At 33.6% G+C, this 18,916-nt stretch overlaps 2 protein-coding genes across 2 annotated transcripts; one reads left to right on the top strand and one right to left on the bottom strand.

Moving 5' to 3' along the window:
- Positions 1-2,469: 2,469 nt before the first annotated feature.
- Positions 2,470-4,711, bottom strand: LOC110783065 (protein RKD4). Its single transcript, XM_021987361.2, has 3 exons — positions 4,650-4,711; positions 3,866-4,424; positions 2,470-2,776 (listed from the first exon to the last, which is right to left on the bottom strand). The coding sequence occupies exons 1-3, from the start codon at positions 4,709-4,711 to the stop codon at positions 2,597-2,599; spliced, it is 801 nt and encodes a 266-aa protein (XP_021843053.1). The 3' UTR covers positions 2,470-2,596.
- Positions 4,712-12,725: 8,014 nt separating this feature from the next.
- LOC110783129 (protein ABIL2) lies at positions 12,726-17,450 on the top strand. Its single transcript, XM_021987432.2, has 10 exons — positions 12,726-13,033; positions 14,234-14,372; positions 14,525-14,607; positions 14,714-14,864; positions 15,263-15,362; positions 15,497-15,586; positions 16,102-16,246; positions 16,342-16,430; positions 16,870-16,991; positions 17,101-17,450. Exons 2-10 carry the CDS (start codon positions 14,268-14,270, stop codon positions 17,269-17,271), a joined length of 1,056 nt encoding a protein of 351 aa, XP_021843124.1. The 5' UTR covers positions 12,726-13,033; positions 14,234-14,267; the 3' UTR covers positions 17,272-17,450.
- Positions 17,451-18,916: the final 1,466 nt, after the last annotated feature.

The raw sequence follows: 18,916 nt of genomic DNA, 5'->3' as shown, positions 1-18,916 counted from the left end.
TTTTGGTCGAATTACCATATTAGCATTTTAAATAAGCATGTTAGATGAATAAATTTAAACGAGTATGTTAAAAATGTTATAACTATGCAGTAGTTTGTGAGATATTCAGTTAAATATTTTGTGAAAAAAATCATCAAAATCCGTGCATGCACGGGATCTAATCTAGTAATATAGATAGATCGAACATGAAAGAATGTCTAAACTTTGGATAATTTGCCAAATACAACCTAATAAGGTTCTCTATTTGCCAATTACAACCTCAAATTTCTAATTTTGCCAATTACAGTCTTAAACTTGTACATCTATTTTAAATTACAACCCGAAACCATTTTCTGGAAAAAATCACCAAAAGATGATTTCATAACCTTATTGAAAAAAATTACAAAGCACATCATATGTATATTTAAAATTATTTTTTCGATAGTTTCTTTTTTGTTTAATTCTTATTTATCGATTTAATTTTTTTTATAGAAAATATGTAATTTTTTTTAATAACATTATGACGTTATCTTCCCATGATTTTTGCCGGAAAATAATTTCGGGTTGTAATTTAAAATGGATGTATAAGATTAAGGTTGTAATTGGCAAAAATAGAAATTTGAGGTTGTAATTGGCAAATAGAGAACTTTATTAGGTTGTATTTGACAAATTTTCCCTAAACTTTTACAAAAAATGATAAATACATGTTTTTGTTTTATGGTGTAAACAAATATAGCATTGGTTTAAGGTTAAAGCCCTCGTATTTTCCTTAATTATACGGAGTATTTTTTTTTTGGGTACTAAATGAAGATAGAATTATCCCTAAATGCAGAATAACTTGATCTCATTTAAATTTTATTGTTCCTAATGTCTCCTTGCTTTAGTCGGTTGCTTCCGTCAAAAATAAAATAAAAAACTGTTTCTTGCTTGGGTGTTAGACTGTTGGCGAGGTGTCGGTTGCTAGTGGGGAGGCCGGGAGCAACAAAGCAACATATTATTTGTTACGTGGTGTGGATCAGTGGATGTAAGGCAAATGCGGAGAGGAGGGTGGTGGTGATGAGCTGATTTTACACTTCTTAACCTCCCGAAGAAAGATCTGGAACCCATGTTCCACGTACCATCGGAAATTCTCTCCGGAGCCTTACTTAAACCTCTTGAAATCCTCTTTGGCGCCGCACTTCAACCTCCGGAAACCCTATCTGGAGCCTCACTTTGACCTACGAAAATTCTATCCGGAATGCAGCAAACACAACCGTACAATCATCTTAGTCAATTTTTATATATATAAAACAATCCAAACACAAACTTTGAAAAATCAAGGCAAATTTGTCAAAAACTACCTTATAAAATATGATTTTTGCGAAAAACTACCTTATAAAAAAAATGTTGTAATAAACTACCTTATAAAAAATTTATGTTGTAAGATACTACCTTTTCCCGAATTATGAACGTTTGATCGAAATTTCGGGATTGACTTTACCATATATATGTCACGTGCCATTTAATTACGTCTTTCCCGTTAGATGTCGCGTAATATGCACCTAGTAAAGTCAACGTCGTAATTTTAAATTAATGCTCATAATATGGCCAAAGGTAGTATCTTACAACATAAAAATTTTATAAGGTAGTTTATTACAACATTTTTTTTATAAGGTAGTTTTTCGCAAAAATCATATTTTATAAGGTAGTTTTTGACAAATTTGCCAAAAATCAATCAACAATGAACAACAAGCAATAATTTATCAAGGAGGAAGAAATAGATACTTATCGATGGAGAGTCTTTTGTTAGGAGTCAAAAGAGGCAAGGAAAAGGATGTTGGAGTTTTCCATAAAAAAAAGAGGATGTTGGAGTTTGGATATCGACAAAAGGGTATATTAGTATTTAAGATTTTAAGTGTATGCATATAGGATTTTTTGTACTGTATTTAGTACTTGGGTAAATTTTTTTGCCGAATGAACTTTACAAGGAAAACGAGTGTCCACTAAGTAGTATTCCTTACGAGGAAAAAGATTGTCAAGAAATGCATGAAAGGAGTTATGCTACTTTATTTAGTTTTACTAAGAAATCAATGATGTACTTTTGGCGTAATGGTTAAAACTGAATGTTTGTGTATGATACACGCGTTTTTTATTCGAATTTCCCCTCACTCTTTTGTTAAATTGAATGTTTGTGTATGATGTACGGGCGTTTTTTATTCGAATTTCCCCTCACTCATTTGTAGTTTGTATAGTCTTACGCCTTTTTTGCACCCAAAAAAAAAAAACAAATTAAATTACTAAAGAGAGTAACTAATTAAACATGCATAAAAATACGAAGGAACCTTCTCATAAAGACACTAAATTAACCCATTTACAATAGATGTTAAGCATTCATCCATACGAGAAAGATCAATACTAGTACCAGACTAAACCTAAATTAAAGCAAGCTAATTGTAACAACAACAAAATACACGTACGTACTCCTCCTAGATTAAGCCCTAAAATTAAACTAACTTATGGAGTTGTACATGGGTTGTTACATTTGAAACAAACGATCAAAAAGATATTGATACGTTAAAATTAACCACACCAAAATATTAATTATGTGACGAAATTAAGTTAAGTTAATCATATCAAATTAATAATATGGGGTTTGGGTTAAGGCTAAGGCTAAGGCCCTGACCCTTTTCTTGTAGTTGGCCTTGAAACATTGTTGTCTTAGCCTCTTTGTTTCCTCACTTAATTCCAACCCTGGCATCGAATGAAGCTTCCTCTTGTGCTCTTCCAATTGTTCGGCCAATCTAACATTGCCTTGTTCCTACACGTATATAGAACTTCGTGAATTTATGTACGTACCATTATTCAATGCTGATAAAAATGATTATATCTAAATGGATAAATTATATCTCGAAATGTAAAAAGACGCACAAAAAAATCAATATAGATGAGTTAAATCTAAGTTAATTTTCTTATGCAACTCGTGGATTGAGATTTTACCAATGAAATTAATTAACTTATTTTCTTTTTGGATTTATTAACTTATTATGGTATAAACAAGCAAATTTATAATGATTGAAATCCTTATAAACTGCACTTCCCCAAAACACACCTTTATAAGCAACAAATACTCCACACGGAAGTTTAGATGGAACATTAAATAATTATTAATTAATAGGGATTATTAACACTAAACGTTACATACTTCGTATATTGTTAAGTGTACTTGTACATTTCTCCCATAGGGTACGTAAAATATTTTCCGTATCTTTTTCCCATCTGTTTTCTCTTTTCGGGTTTTACCAGTTTAACAAGTTACAATGCAAATTTCGTGTTTTCTATAAATAAAATTAGCTGATTTTTTTTTAAATGTGCATGCTCAATCATCATTAATCATCGATCAGTTACTCACCGTGTACATATGTAATTAACCATAATTAGTCCACTATCCCCACATTATAATTTTGCACATTACCAAAGAAATTTATTATCATCCATGACACACAAAACAAAAATTTGAAGAAACAACAAAAAACAATAAAAATAATAGAATTTTTTTTTAAAAAAAATCAGCTAATGAATTGATATAATCTCGATTTACATTTTCACAAAATTAAAAGGGAAAAAATCTTACATAAACGGGATTTTTTTTTTTGTGTGTGTGTGTGCATGCAAATGAACCAAAAAGGACAATAGAGTTATAAATAAGGAAGGGGATTAGAACTTAATTGATATTTATACATAAAGACATTAATTAGTTGTAAATAGCAGTACACTTACGTGTCCTCCTATGTACTTATGGATACTCTTTCGATTTAGTACGTAAGTAATATGCATTAACCATTTCCCCTCCCACAAAAAATTACAAAAATTAAAGAAAGAAAATTAAAATTAAAAAACATGAACGTACCTTGACATTGTTAATAAGAGCCTCCAAGCTTTTAATCTTCCTATGAGGCCACCTTTTGATATTCAACTCCCTACACCTCTTCTTCAACACCGTAAGCCCTACATTCAACTCTTTTGCTGCCTTTGAAATTGGCATGTCAAAATACTTCCTTATTTCCTCCTTACTAATAAACTCGATCTTCGTCGCCTTATAATAATTATTGTTATTTTTCCAATTAATTTTCATAATCTCCTCACCTTCGTAATAATTACCAGTTCTACTCACTTCTACTTTATTGTCGTGTTTTGCCATTGTAAGTCCTTCCGCCACGACCGTGTCTAAAGATTGATCGTTGAAGATACTATCCGAAATTGGATTAGGGTTTTCAATTATGTAGGGAAGTGGTGGAGGAAGTTGTTTAAGAGGTTTCAATGATAATGCATTTTCTTCAATTAGAGAAGGACATTCTTCCCAAAATTGAAAATCATTACCAAAATTTTCATCAAGAGTTGGTAAAGTATCCTTAAAAACAGACTCCAACGGTGGAAGAGTTGATAATATTGCATCCACATCAAATGATCTGCATTAAACAAGCAACAACAAAAGAAATCATTAGATAAAATGACGTAACACACAGTAATTTTAACTTGTAACACGACAACTAAATCTACACTAATGTACGCCATATAAGTTAAACATTTTTGAAACAATAACAAAAATAAGTAGATATGAGTAATGTCATTGATATACATGTATGGAGTACACTGTAATATAAATTAGTAACGTGACAATTAAATCATTTTACCTTTGCAATTGCATGATATTATCTTCGGAATAGAACCATTCTTGAAGGTCGAATTGCTCCATCTTTGGGAAAGTAGAAGTTTCCATGATGATTGGAGAAGGAGAGTGAAAGAGAGAGAGTGACAGAAGTATGAAATTAAAATGGAGGGAGGACACAACAATAATACTTGTATTATATAATACTCCGTATTTATTTATATGTAAAGTAGGGGTATTTATTTGATAATTAAATAAATTGGGAGTTTCGTTACTAATTTTGTTTTATCTTGTGATACGGTATCTAGTAAATACTCCAAATATTTATTGGGAAGATAAATGCACTAATCGGCTCAAAAGGGGGCTGCATTATAAATGATGATAAACTCATAATTAATATTTTAATTAATTAATGATTTAAATTTTTGATAAATTATTTTTCATTTTCTCATTTTGTATTTTATTCATTCGTAACCTCGGAATTATAATAATACTAATACATGCATCATGATGCATGCATGTAATTATACTACGGAGAGTACTATTGTTGTGTTCATACAACTCCATAATATATTTTATATAGAGAAAAATGAATTTAACCTAAATTTGCTGATTTATACACTTAAACTCCGTAAGTGGATTCTAATTATAATTCTATTTATTTGGATAATTTTCATACATGTTTTGTTTAATTTTCATTCATGCTTTGTTTATGGAAAATGGGCCATTGGAGGAATAAATACTTTACCGAAATATTCCTTATTTCACATATTTCTTTTACGGGATATTTCGTAGGTCACTTTGATCATGATCATCAATTTTTCATAAAAATATACCTTGTTTCATGTAATATAAAATTTTATCACCAGTTTTTTTAATGCATACTACTTGTACTTTATAAAGTACTCCGTACAAAATACTCCGTAGTATTTTCTTATTATGGCCGGAGTAATAGTTTATACTCCAGTTGTGTGAATCCAAGTTAATTTTAGATTTAAAAAACCATTTGTAAATAATAAAAAGTGACAAATACGGAGTAGTTATATTCTTTATGGGGGGAGGGTTAGAGATTAAGGTGATTCAAATATGAGATCTATAATGTGCAGATTCTCAATTTTACTCACTAGACCAATACCTCATTGATATTGCGTATAAATTAAGTAAATAGAAGCACATGCAATAATTACTCCGTATTGAATTGAATTATACAAAGTAAACTACGTAGAGCTATCAAAACAGGTCATTGGGTCGGGGTCGGGTCGGGTCATCTCGGGTCCCGGCTCATGATCAGGTCGGATCACTTTGTCACTCGAGTGCAGGTCGGGTCTTGTCGGGTCACTTTGTCGATCACTCGAGTGCAGGTCGGGTTGGTTTTCGGTCTGGTCATGTCGGGGGTTTTCTCCATTTCGAGAACAAGTCGGGTTCGGGTCGGGTTCAATTTCGGGTTTGGGTCTTATATTGTCGGGTTAGAATCACGTTTGTAGCAGTTAATCTCGGGTTTGGCGTCAAGTTCGGATCGGATAATTTCGGTTCGGTTAAGATTTAGGTTGTGTTCACTCTCGGACGCGGCTTAATTAAGATCGAGTCAATAACTGATTTGGTCATCTCAAAATATTCACGCGTAAAATATTTACTCCACGCGTTGAGTCACTAACCGGTTATGTGGTAAAAATCGGGTTAAGGTCATTGTCGGGTCGGGTTCGGGTTCGGGTTCGGGTTCAGATCATTGTTCGGTCGGATCAGTTCGGTTATCGATCATCTTTCGGTCAGGTGTCGGGTTCGGTTCATACAACATCGGGTTAAAATCGGTTATCGGTTTTTTCGGGACGGATACAGGTCGATTTTCGGGTTGTTTGTTTTACCAAAATTTTGGGTTATGGTCGGTTACAAGTTCGATCGATTCAGGTCGGGTCGGGTCAGTTTTTAACAGCTCTTAACTACGTAGTGATACTTAATTTGTACTACGTAGTTGTATGTACCTACCAAATTGAATATCCTAGATGTTATAAGGAATATCCACAGAACATTATACTATTGCTCAATTTTACACAATTTATATGCATGGAAAGGTCAATTAATACTCTTCATCTTCATCTTCATTTTGGATCCTCCTTCCTAAAAAATGGTAGATAACACATAAAAAGTTACGGACAATTAATACATAGAACAATGGTACTCCTCCGTTTAATTATTTGTTAATCCAAAATGAAATTATAGTTAAGTAGGGTGGTTTCAGTTACATGGAGGTTGTGACAACAAATTAATTGCATGTTTAAAGAGTAAGTTATATGAATTTAATTAAAAATGAACAATAATATTGGATTTAACGCTTGTAAATTGTAATCATGAGTTTTTTTCCTAGGCATCCGATCCGCATGAGCAGTCAGTAATCAATTCACTACTGGAGTTTATCTAATCATCATTTTAATTTTCTAGGTTTATGTTGGCGGCTAATTTAACTTAATTAAAAGGGTTCTTTAATTTTCATTCACTTTAATTTGAAAATATTTTCATTTTCCTCTTGTTTTTATAAAAATCTCCAATAATCTGGATTAAAAACATGAGAATTACATGGATCGCTTTAATTTTACTCCGTATTTGTGTACGTAGAGAGTTACAAAGATCACTTTAATGGTTACGTGTGTATAGTCGTATAGAACGACAAAGATAAGTGATTGTAGATATGGGTGAGCAAAAAATAAGTTGCTCTGAATCGGAACTGAAAGCTACTGTGCAGGTTTTGGTTTTGGGTGATAAAATTGGTAACTTGTTGTATTAGATTACGGTTATGGTTCTTAATTTTTCGGAATGGGTACCCTGTTAGGTACCCTGTACACAACAATTCTTAATTGGAATACCCAAAATCAAGAATCGGGCCATATAAAAATGCTTTATATGCCCAAAATATAAAACAATCCAAGATATTTTTTGAAATATATTAATATAGAATTACTATTTAAGCCTAAACTATAACCAGCAAAGCTCAAACATAAATAGATTTTCTTTCAATAAATTAGCAACAATTTATTTAAATTTTAATTAAAATGGTAAAGTACCGTAAACTGGAACATGTTAGTCTATTAACGATTCCTGAAATTTTGACAAGGTACCATATTGTATTCACCCCCTAAATCCCTAATTATAGGCAAAGTAAAGTTGTTACATCTACTACTCCACAACGTAAATTTGATACCAATGAGGTATTATCGATAGATCACAAGTTCAAATTACACCTTCTCTTTTGTAACTTGTATTTTTCTTGTGGCCCATTTACACCAAAAACATAAAAAACTTAGAGCTGATAAAAAATGGTTCAACCAAAACTAACGTGGTTTGGGTGAGGGGATTGGTTGTTTAATTTGCTAGCCAAATTATTGAAGCTTTATATGCGGCCTCTCTCAATTTGTCTCTCTTGGTTTATAATACATGAAGACAATTCTGAAAATGTCTTATATATATATGTTCTCGGTGTACAATAAATTTATTATAAATAAGGGTAATTTTTATTCATTATTTAGGAGTAGTTTTTTACGTGTTTTGATTAACTTTTATATTATGAAAAAAAAAATTGATGAATAAACATTTTAAAGGGATAAGTGGTTACTTCTACACTTCATTATTAGTGATTTTGAACTTAAATCCTAACACTTATAAAGCCTTGAACTTCTATTACTATTCACCCAATAGTCCACTTACCATTATGCCCCCATTTTGTGCCTTAATTTTGTTTTTGTCTTATTCTTATCAATAGTATGAGGACAATTATACCCTTGGTCATATAGCTACCATGTGTCTCCTTTTTTTTTTTCTTTTTTTTTTTTTTCTTTCTTTCTATTTTGCCTTTTCTTTCTTCCTTTTCTTGGGAACCCGATAACTCATTCCACCGAATTTCTCGCATCACTCTTTCTAACCTAGCTTTCTTCCGCCCTATTCTCGTCTTTCCTATCAATGTTGCTTGTGGAATGCTACATTGTCAATGACAAATATTGTAACCGTATCACCGTATGTATGATTTCAAATTATTAATTACATGCAAATCAAACTTTAGCATTATTTTTATAGCATTTAACGTAAATTTGTAAATGTTGATTTTTTAAGTAACATTTCTGTAAAGAAAATTTGTATACCTTGGGGGATCGTGCGCGCTAGCGCACGGTCCAACAACTAGTCTACACAAGTATTAATCTTATGCAAGCATAAATGATCTTTAAATATTAAATTTACTACAATGATTTTACATTGTATTTTAATAACATAAATATAATTTTTATCATTTAGTAGGATCTTACGATCCGATTCTACCGATCCGATCCTACCCCCCTTCATCGATCTAAGGTAGGATCCCGATCCTGATAACCTCGGTTAGATGGTATAATTAAGAAATTCATAAAATATGAATTCGATCTAAAATATTGAACACCATACTTCAAAACCTACTACAATAACCCATTACTCCTAGCCGTGGATGTTTGTTGCATGTGTTATAAACTTATAATATGTGTAGGACACAATTTATAAAAGAAAGGGAAATAAAGTTAAAGGAAGAGTCAATTTGTAGTTGTGATGAATGATGAATTTTGGGATGGTACTACCAAATATGAAAAATCATGGTTATTGGCCCTACTTTGTCTTGTAAGAGTACATGAGTAATTGAGTAGTGAGTACCAAACCAATCTAGTGAGTCCTGGCCAAAAGTTTTACCCCTTTTTAATTTCTACAATAACAAAGAGTCAAAGATGCAAGGTATTTTAAACTCTAGGGTTAAAATAGTGAAAAGTTTTTTTTTAATCATACTTCGTACTATTGCGTTAAAGGGGTTGAAATTTTGTGTGGTTTTTTAACCATTATTGAATTATGCCTCGAAGTAGAGTGAGAAGTATCAAGTATGTGTATCTAAAGACGGCCCACCGCCCAAGCACGAAAAAAGCACGGCTGGACACGGGGGAGAAGTCGTGGGCCTTGGACCGGGCCTGTGCCTTAATTTTTTGGAAAAAGCACGACAAGGCACGACACGACTTGTCCCGGTACGACAAAGCACGCCAAATTCAGTAAAATTAGCCTTAGGCACAACGGGCCGGATCGGCCGGTCCGACACGAAAGGCTATGGACTTGGGTCGGGGACGGACCTTGTTTTGAACTTTTCGGCCGACCCCATACAATATATATGGCCCTCTTGTGGGTTCGATCCGGTTAGGCCCATGACCCGTGAGCTCGGCCTGAAGCCCGACTCAACCCAAAGCCAGATCCGTCCCGACTCACTGCCATCTTTATCTGTATCATATGTTTTTGCTCACTAAGATCGAAGTAGTGTAACCCACAAACTGGTGCCAATATTTAAGGGCCGAAAGAGATTACTCATTTTTGTTTCTTGTTTTTAAGAGCTAATGCTCATGTTGTTAGTTTTCTTTATTTATTTAAAGGTGGTTCTTGGCCTAGTAGTAGAAGTACTTTGTAGTGTGTTGTAAAGAATTAAATCACTATGGTCTTGTTTTAAAATTTTCTTAATTTGCCACATAAACGTTCCACTAACATTTGTTAATTCAAATTTTGTTGAGACTTTTTCATATTCATTAAGTTAATTTAGTTTTTTAAGTCAGACTCTTTATATATATCTTAACTAGTTTTTAGGTCCGGACGATGCCCCGAGTTACTGCATTAGTAACATTTATATTATTCTTACTTCGTATTTGAAAATATTATTAATCAGTTCATTTTTATTACATTTATTAGTATATTTTTTTACATGATAGCATGCAATGTGTTATAGCTCGATGGTAAACACTTCAGTGTTTAAACGTGAGATCGCGGGTTCGAGTCTTATACATAAATATATGAAGATTACGTGAAATGAAACAATCACAAGCAGTGAGCCGCGTTATTACAAGACCTCCGTCCAAAATTAAACTTACAAGGATAAAAAGTAAAAAGTAAAAAGTAAAAATTAAAGCATTGTTATCATTGATGACCATTTCGATTGTAGACTTTTCTTTTGTCGTACTATGAAGAAGGCCAACAATAGCTAACATAAATACTCATCTTAATTTAAATACTCCCTCCGTCCCTTAAAAACGGTACAAGTATTAAGAGACAGAGGGAGTACAATATATGAAGAATTACTCTGTATTTTTTCAAATCAAGCCTTAAGTTAAGCTTTGATTTTTCAAGATTTTGTCAAGACCCACTCATTTTAATGCCACTACTAATTGTTTTTTCTGATTTAAATATTAGGTGCGTCACATATAATTTCAATCATGAAAAATACAAATCTTATTGTTAACGGTTTTGAGGTAAAATGAAATTCCAACGTACATGTATAAACCGGGGTTGTTTTTCTTTTTGGCGTAGAAAAAGCCACTAAGAGCAAGGTGATTAATGATGTAGACGAGATTCAATCTTAGATCTTGGATATCATCTTTTAAAACTTTACCAACTAATCTAATTGGGGATTATATTATAAAATGATCAACATAAGTTTAACTAATTGTATGTTTAGTTGAATTGTGGTTCCACAGCCACAACTCCATTACTCCAAAGACCATATTATAAGAATTATATCGTCAATACCCCACCCCAACTACTAACTTTGTTGGGTTTGGGCCATTGTAGTTTGTGAACTCGTCTCCGCTACTGCAGTTTAATTTAATATAATTCTCTGTTGTGTGTTAAAAAAAAACTACTAACTTTGTTTATACCAAAATGAACAAACTAATGAGCAAGTGAGCAACCATATTATAAGAATTCTAACTCTACTTAGTTACATGGATGAACAACCTGCACCTAAGAAGTCCTACTCACCAAAGATACAATTGGGGGATTCATATTGTGTTTGATTCGAGTAATAACTCAGATAGCAAGTCACTCAACTTGATAGTAGGCCGGATCGGAATTTATTCAAGTACATTGTCAAGTAGCATGTGGATGTGAACTAATTTAGTTGGCAAAGTTTTGAGGGGGTGATACAATTTGCAGACTTTAAACGGTTTTACAAGGGGGCGGTAGAAAAAAAAAAAAAAGCAATATACTATGTAATTATACAATTATACACAAATTTTAGGGGGGATGTAACTAAAAATACACCATAAAATTTTCCGGCCGGGGGGCCAGGCCAACCCCAACCCAACACATACAAAGATCTGCCCTTGAATTATACCCAAGACATGGAATCGAATCCCGTCTACATCATCTGTTGCCTTACCCTTTGTGGCTCTTTCTACACCAAACATTGTCAACTAGCCTACTACTTCGTACTATTACTTCAAGTCAAACAAAAATGTGCAAGCTCATTCAAGTCAAGTCAATTTATATCATACACAGTATACATATTACATACTCGACTCAATTCAAATAGTAGTATACCGGATAATTCATATTCTAGACAATCTTTTTTAATACTACCTATGTACTTTAATGATTGATGCACTTTCTTTAATCGGTCGTATTTAAATGATTGGTGCACTTATCATTTCTCCCCTTATTTTATTAATGTATCTCTTTCTTACGCCAAATACCCCACTACTAATATTTCATTATTTAATCCACGTTTACCCCACCTCCATGATCTTTCATTTCAATTATTTAATCCACACTTACCCCCCTTATTTCCTTATTTAATAAAATCAACGCACCTTCATTACACTTTATGCCGGTCAAGGTGCACCAATTATTAAAGTACAAAGAGAATATTTCGTATTTCATAACATACAATAAGATAATTTGTTAGGATAATTGCAACATTCTTTCATAATTTTTTATTTTATTTGTTTGACAAGAAGACATTCTTGCATAGTTGCACAAGCCAAACAAACCCATTATTCTACATTTCCACAATCCACACCAACAACCCATGTATAGAAGAACTAGAGATGACCAAGAAAATGAAGCGTTGAACAAGAAAAAATAGAAAGTGTAAAAAGTGACCCCACAAAACCCAATTACAATCATGATTGATGGTGTTTTCATGCTGACTTAAACTCCCCAAAACATTTAAAATTAGCAAAAAGTAGACTTTTCTTTTTTCTTAATTAGTAAATTACTTAATTAACACTTAAATTAGTTAATTAATTACTTAATTAGTACAACAAGTTCAAAACCCCAGTCACTCCGCATTCCATGCTAGAAAGGCAAGAAAGCTACCCAATTCCTGCTCTTCCTCTACCGACGTGCTCCCCTCTAATAAAACTCCCACTCCTAATTTCTCCATTCTCATTTTAAATTTAGTGGGGTTTTCCTCAATTTTTCCATACCAAACTCAAACAAAGACCTTGCCTTTCTTCCTGTACCTTGATTTTTCTCTCTTTTTTGGGTATTTCCTGGATTTTGGGGAGTTTTTCTCCAAGTCAGCTGCCAATTTTTGGTGCAAAGAAAGGTTGAAACTTTGGGTGTTTTTTGGTGCCTGGATCCAATTTTCAGGTTTGGTTGCTTCTCTTATGTTGGTTTTAGTTCTTACTATTGGAAAATTTGAGCCTTTTTTGTTTTGTTGAATGTTTAATTTGTGAAATTAGTGTTTGGAATTTGAATTGTTATGAGTTTATAGTTTAATTTGATGAATTAGTGTTTGGAATTTGTTGTTTTTGAGTTGGGTTTTTGGATTATGGTTTGATTTGATGAATTAATGTTTCAAAATTTGTAACTTTTTGAGTTGGGTTTATTAGTTTTGATGAAATTTGTTTCTCATTTTAGAATTTGGAAAAAGTAAATTCTCTATATTGCTAAATAAGGATCAAAAGAAGAACAGTTGAAGTCTGAGAATTGCATAAATGAATTGGGACCTTAATGATTTAGTATTTACTAGTAATTGACTAATTGCTAAAATTTCAAAGGTGGGGTCTTTCTGTTTTTAATGTTGTTAATTTATCACTTGAATTTTATTTGGGTGAAGGTTGGATATTCTTCCCTTAATGTCTGAAAATCTTTCATTTTTTGGTGTTTTTAAGGATTGAGGGAACACTTTTGGCATTTTGTTTCTCTTTAAACAATGAGTGTTGTTGAAGATTCAGACAAAGTGAAGAGACAAATTGAGCTGTTTGGATTAGTTTTAATCTGTGAAATGGCAATTTATGCCATGATTTTGCTTTGTGTAGTACAGAAATATGGATAATTATTTGTATAATACTACTACTTTTTCGACATGTCTTACTGAACATCAGTGATTTGGTATCATTTTGCTCCCAACACTCCAGTTTTATATCTTTAATCTTTATTCTCTAAACTAAGTTTGGCCTTCAATTTGGGCACGTCCAAGTTCGAATCTTGATTGATTAGTCCGAGCTCAGTATTCAAATCCTTATAAAAATAAGTCATTCCCTGAAATACCTCGTTTTATTCCTTCTGTTCTTTATTTTGTTCTTGTTGTTGCATCTATTGGATATTCAAACGGAAAGTTTTACAAAACTGTCAATTTTAGGAGGCCACAAATGAGATTTCTCTACTTGTAGCTTTTTCCTCTTTTGCAGAAGTTAGAATAAACTTGAAAAAAAGGTGTTTTCAAGAGAGACTATTTATTTTTCCTTTTTCTTGAGGGGTCTGGATATTTGGAATCTTCTTCTCCTTTTTCAGTTCACTAACTTCGATTTGGTAAATTTATTGAACATATGGTGGTGGGTGTTGCAGGAATAAAGTATTGTGAAGTTCATTGTTCTCCTTCATGGAGACTCTGAGTTCTGCCACGACTCTGCCTATTCATCATCGAACATCAAACTACGATGAGTCATCCATGCATCAAAGTTTACTCTTTGCAGACAGCCTTAAGGTATCCTCATACTTGTGCTTTTTTATGCTTTTTTCGTGGTTTGAATTTTTTTCTACAATTGGTTGGCTTTACCTAGATATGATCTAAACTATCAGGTTCAGTATGATAATATGTAATCATTTTAGTTTTTTTCCCTTTTCGGTGGTATTTAGGATTTGAAGAATTTGCGAACTCAGCTGTATTCAGCAGCGGAGTATTTTGAACTATCTTACACCAATGATGATCAAAAGCAATTGTAAGGCCCCTAGAAGTTCGATTAATTGGAGTTGAATCATTTTATAATCTCTGGGTGTTTGTCCTCTTTGTTGCTAATTTCTGCTATTATGTGCTTAATCATGCAGAGTTATTGAGACATTAAAGGATTATGCTATCAAAGCTTTGGTGAACACGGTAGATCATTTAGGTTCAGTGACTTATAAGGTTAATGATCTTTTGGAAGAAAAGGTTGAAGAAGTCTCCGAGACGGAATTTCACGTGTCATGTATTGAACAGGTAAACCGTTTTCCCCACCATACACATGCATGTTGTTGGTTTCGATGTTTATCACTGTAAATCAACTACTTGCATAATAAAAGCTCGTATATAGCATCATGTTTGCATAGGATTGTATTTGTTTGCTTTCCAATGTGTGTTGATTTGATTGATGATTTAGAGATAATAATACTACCATCTAAAATTTGCAGCAGCTCGCATGTTCTGTTTTAAATGTTTATAGTGAATGACCACTTGCGTTGGGCCCGCAAATAAATAGCTTCTTGTTTTGGTGACGAATTTGATGAAGGCAAAAAAAAGCTTGCTAAGATTCAGTTTAAATCAGTGTCGTTTCTGTGTTTGGGGTAATTTAGCATGCATTTGACCCTTCCATTTTTACGGTCCTTTTCTTATTGTAGAGATTACGCACATGCCAAGAGTATATTGATCGGGAAGGTATGGCCCAGCAATCATCCATCATAGATACACCGAAATACCATAAACGATATGTCTTACCAGGCAAGAAAACAATCCCTTTTGCTCCTTGTTTGTTAACTTCAGAGAAAAATCCTACCTTTACGTTTTCTCAAATTGAAAATTACTAAAAACATATTCGTCTTAATAGCTATACTGATCTGCTAATTTCATAACAGCTGGTCAGATTATGAACAGCAGCGATCTTGCAAATTTGAAGTACAGAAGTTGCGGCGTAGATGAAGATGACTGGTTTCAGTTCCGGAGTGGTAGGTTTCATTCTTGTTAAAAATGTTACTCCCTGCTCTTGTCAATAAAAACTAACTTTTTATAACTTTTACTTCTCTTAAATACTTTACGACCCGTTTGGTAGCCGGTCATAAATGGTGTCAATGGCAATGAATTTGTATGTAAATTCAATATTCATTCCCATGGTAATGCTACTTCACTCAAATTATCGCTTTTTCTTTATAAATTTCCATTACCCTCCATTACCAATTGGGGAGTGATATTAGGTAGGAATGCAAATTTATGAAGAAAAACACCAATCTGGGACAAATTTCATTTCCATGAACATCATGATGTTATTTTCTTGCCAAATAACACTAAGATTTATTACCATTCTCACCATTTATTACCGGCTACCAAACGGGGCGTAATGGTCAAAGTTGTGGATTGGAGACTGCGTAAAATGCAAGTGAAGGGAACTCAATAAAATGGGGGAATATCACCTTTTAACTATTGTTGGTTAATCATGGTATTGCTCTTTGATTGTTCATTTCAGCTATTAGAGCCACAGTTAAAGATACACCATCCACAATTAGAGAGACACCATCTTCATTAAGAGAGACACCATCATCATTAAGAGAGACACCATCTTCAGTTAGAGATACATCATCTACTATTAGAGAAACATCCTCCTTTGTCAGGTAAGTCTTGCTTCCACGAATGTGCTTTTCATTCGACTTGTGTAGTTACTTCTCTGTATCATTTGACTAAATTTTATGAGTATCGTGTTCAACAGAAGAGGACGCTCCACTTCACCTGCTCCTCGGCCATCTCGGTTACCTGGATCGTTCTCCTTTGCCAGCTCCACCCCCAGAAAAGTACAAGGTTTGTACTCCAGATATGTTGTTTTTCAATTGGTAGAAGTTACACCTAGTTGTATGTAGCTTTACATACAACCGGTCATTTTGTATTTTTATTCCTTCGAAGGCACATTTTTATTGTTTATAAGCACATAATTACCGATTTAAAACACATTTTTACAAACAAAAAACACATCCGCTTTAAAAGAACATATTGTTAAGTACAAGACAATCACTAAAGTAAAAAGATTTTTTCTGAAAAAATGTATGTGCTTAAACTGTAAAAATATGCGTTTAAACCGCAAAAATGTGCTTTTAAATTGGAAAAGTGTGCTATTAATCCGTAAAAAATGTGTTTTTCACCTGGGTGCATCTTCTAATTTGTGGTGATTTTTCTTACAGTTTTTTCAATTTCTTTCTTGTCATCAATTTTTGATTCCCGGTAATTTTTTTTTGATAATCAGACAAAAGATCAGTTTCACCACATCGGTTTCCTCTCTTGCGTTCTGGTTCTCTTGCTTCGAGACCAACAACACCAAAATCCAGTAGGCCAACAACTCCGAATTCTGCTGTTGAAAAACAACGGGTAAGCATCCAAAACATCAAAATTCATATAGTTTTGTTGAACTTTCCAGCATCTCAAATTCTTTACGCTTTGTTATCTGAAAATGTGGAAATGTGTCTGCTATGAGCAGTATCTTTCAGAATCGTGGAAATCGGTCTCAATGCGAGTTCACGATGAGAAGGAGAAGCCAAAGGAAGTCGAGCGTCACCCCAGCAAGAGTAAGCGTCTGCTCAAGGCGTTACTTAGCAGGAGGAAGTCGAAGAAAGATGAAACATTGTTTACTTATTTGGATGAATACTGATAAACTAATAAAATTTGCCCAGGAAAAAAAGTTGGGACAATCTGCAGTAATTTTAATCTTAATTTATACACCAGAAAGTAATTGTAATTTGTTTCACATAAGATGTGAAATGTGTTTGAGCTGTCTTTCAGCTGCTATGTATCATATGTATTTACTTCATATTTTCTTCTCTTGCTCAATTATGTGTCTTTGTTCATTCATAGCATTAGCATTATTCACCAGATTTTGATGAAGATATGAAACTACTGTCCTGTATTTGCTTCTCTCTGAAAGTTGGGGAACTGATTAAATACTACGGAGTATACTCTAGAGCCGAGAACAATAAAACTAACTAAACTAGAAAAATATGCTGAGAGGCTTGTGATTTGGATTCCGGGCCGCTATTTTGGGTCAAAATCGGGTGATGGGTTGGGTCAATTGGTTGGTCTTTGGGATCTCGGGTGGAGCGGGTCACTTTTGCTGAGGCTACTCGTGACTCAAAAATGTTTTTTTTTTTTTTTTTTTTGGCAGTAATTACAAACAAGCAAAGGACAAAACCAAACAAACCCACCCCATTACTCACAGCTTATAGCTGTTTTATGGGAGGCACAACTACACAACTAACACTAGTATGATAGTCCATACAACATGACATAACGCTACTAACAGAGGAAGTCAAACATGACTCATCACTAACACTGGGATTACTAAGACTAGGACATAACATAGAAAGGGACTTCTTCTTCTTCTTCTTCTTCTTCTTCTTCTTCTTCTTCTTCCATGGACGGTGTGCTGAATCTGATGGAAGGGCAACAAACTTTCTCTTCATTCCGGACCTGCAAGCAAAAACAATGTGAGCACGAGACAAGGTCAAAAACCTGCAAGCAAAAACAATGTGAGCACGAGACAAAGTCTTTTTGACCTTCGCTAAATGAACCTTCCTGAGATCCTTCCTTCCTCTTGGATTTCACTTGATATCTCTGAGTGCTTTCTCGGTCTGGGCATAACTCGGATAACCATAGGTGACCCAAGTCTAGAATTATAATAATGGATCGATTTTCCTTGCCTTAGTAACAGATAATCCTTTTGTGAAATGGTGAGAGAGGAGCCTGACCTTCTTCGGTTAATAAACCGATACTTAGGCTCTGCCATATTTGAGCTTTTAATCATCTCATTCTTCACCACATCTTCTTTCTTGCCCATTTGATTGTCTTCGACCACACTAGAGCACTCTTGCAAACACATGTTTATTATGTCATCCACTCCAACATTTTCACTTAAAAGTTTCTCATTAAGGTTGTTGAGTTCAATAACACTAAATGTCCATCATGTCATAGGAACTCTTACTTTCACTCTTATTCTTGGTGGATTCCTCATGTGGGTCATGCTCATTATTTATCTCCTCAACCATACTTGTCTTTGCTCTCTTTTGTTGGTATTCCTAATTCCTAAACCCAAAGGGATAGTATCATGGACATGTTTCTTCTTCTCCACTACCATAATAGATTGTTTAACTTTCTCCAACTTCCCAACAACTTCACGATTAGATGGATCAATCTCAGAGGCCAATAATAAATCACAATAAGCAAAGTCACTCATACCCAATTCTGATGCAGCCATAGCTCTTCTATATAAAGCTTTAACATTATTGGGCTTGAATTCCAAG

Source organism: Spinacia oleracea, chromosome 3 (genome assembly GCF_020520425.1).
Source record: "Spinacia oleracea cultivar Varoflay chromosome 3, BTI_SOV_V1, whole genome shotgun sequence".
Classification (NCBI taxonomy): Eukaryota; Viridiplantae; Streptophyta; class Magnoliopsida; order Caryophyllales; family Amaranthaceae; genus Spinacia; species Spinacia oleracea.
Note: the sequence above shows the minus strand (reverse complement) of the source record. Positions and strands in the feature narration are given on the sequence as shown.

What these genes read in the sequence shown, in the direction of transcription:
- LOC110783065 (XM_021987361.2), bottom strand. Translation starts at nt 4,711, where the DNA reads ATGGAGCAATTCGACCTTCAAGAATGGTTCTATTCCGAAGATAATATC. An exon ending in AATATCATGCAATTGCAAAG is followed by an intron (nt 4,425 to 4,649) that starts GTAAAATGATTT and finishes TGTTTAATGCAG; the next exon opens with ATCATTTGATGTGGATGCAA. An exon ending in CTCTTATTAACAATGTCAAG is followed by an intron (nt 2,777 to 3,865) that starts GTACGTTCATGT and finishes ATATACGTGTAG; the next exon opens with GAACAAGGCAATGTTAGATT.
- LOC110783129 (XM_021987432.2), top strand. Translation starts at nt 14,268, where the DNA reads ATGGAGACTCTGAGTTCTGCCACGACTCTGCCTATTCATCATCGAACA. An exon ending in AATGATGATCAAAAGCAATT is followed by an intron (nt 14,608 to 14,713) that starts GTAAGGCCCCTA and finishes TTAATCATGCAG; the next exon opens with AGTTATTGAGACATTAAAGG. An exon ending in CTGCTGTTGAAAAACAACGG is followed by an intron (nt 16,992 to 17,100) that starts GTAAGCATCCAA and finishes TGCTATGAGCAG; the next exon opens with TATCTTTCAGAATCGTGGAA.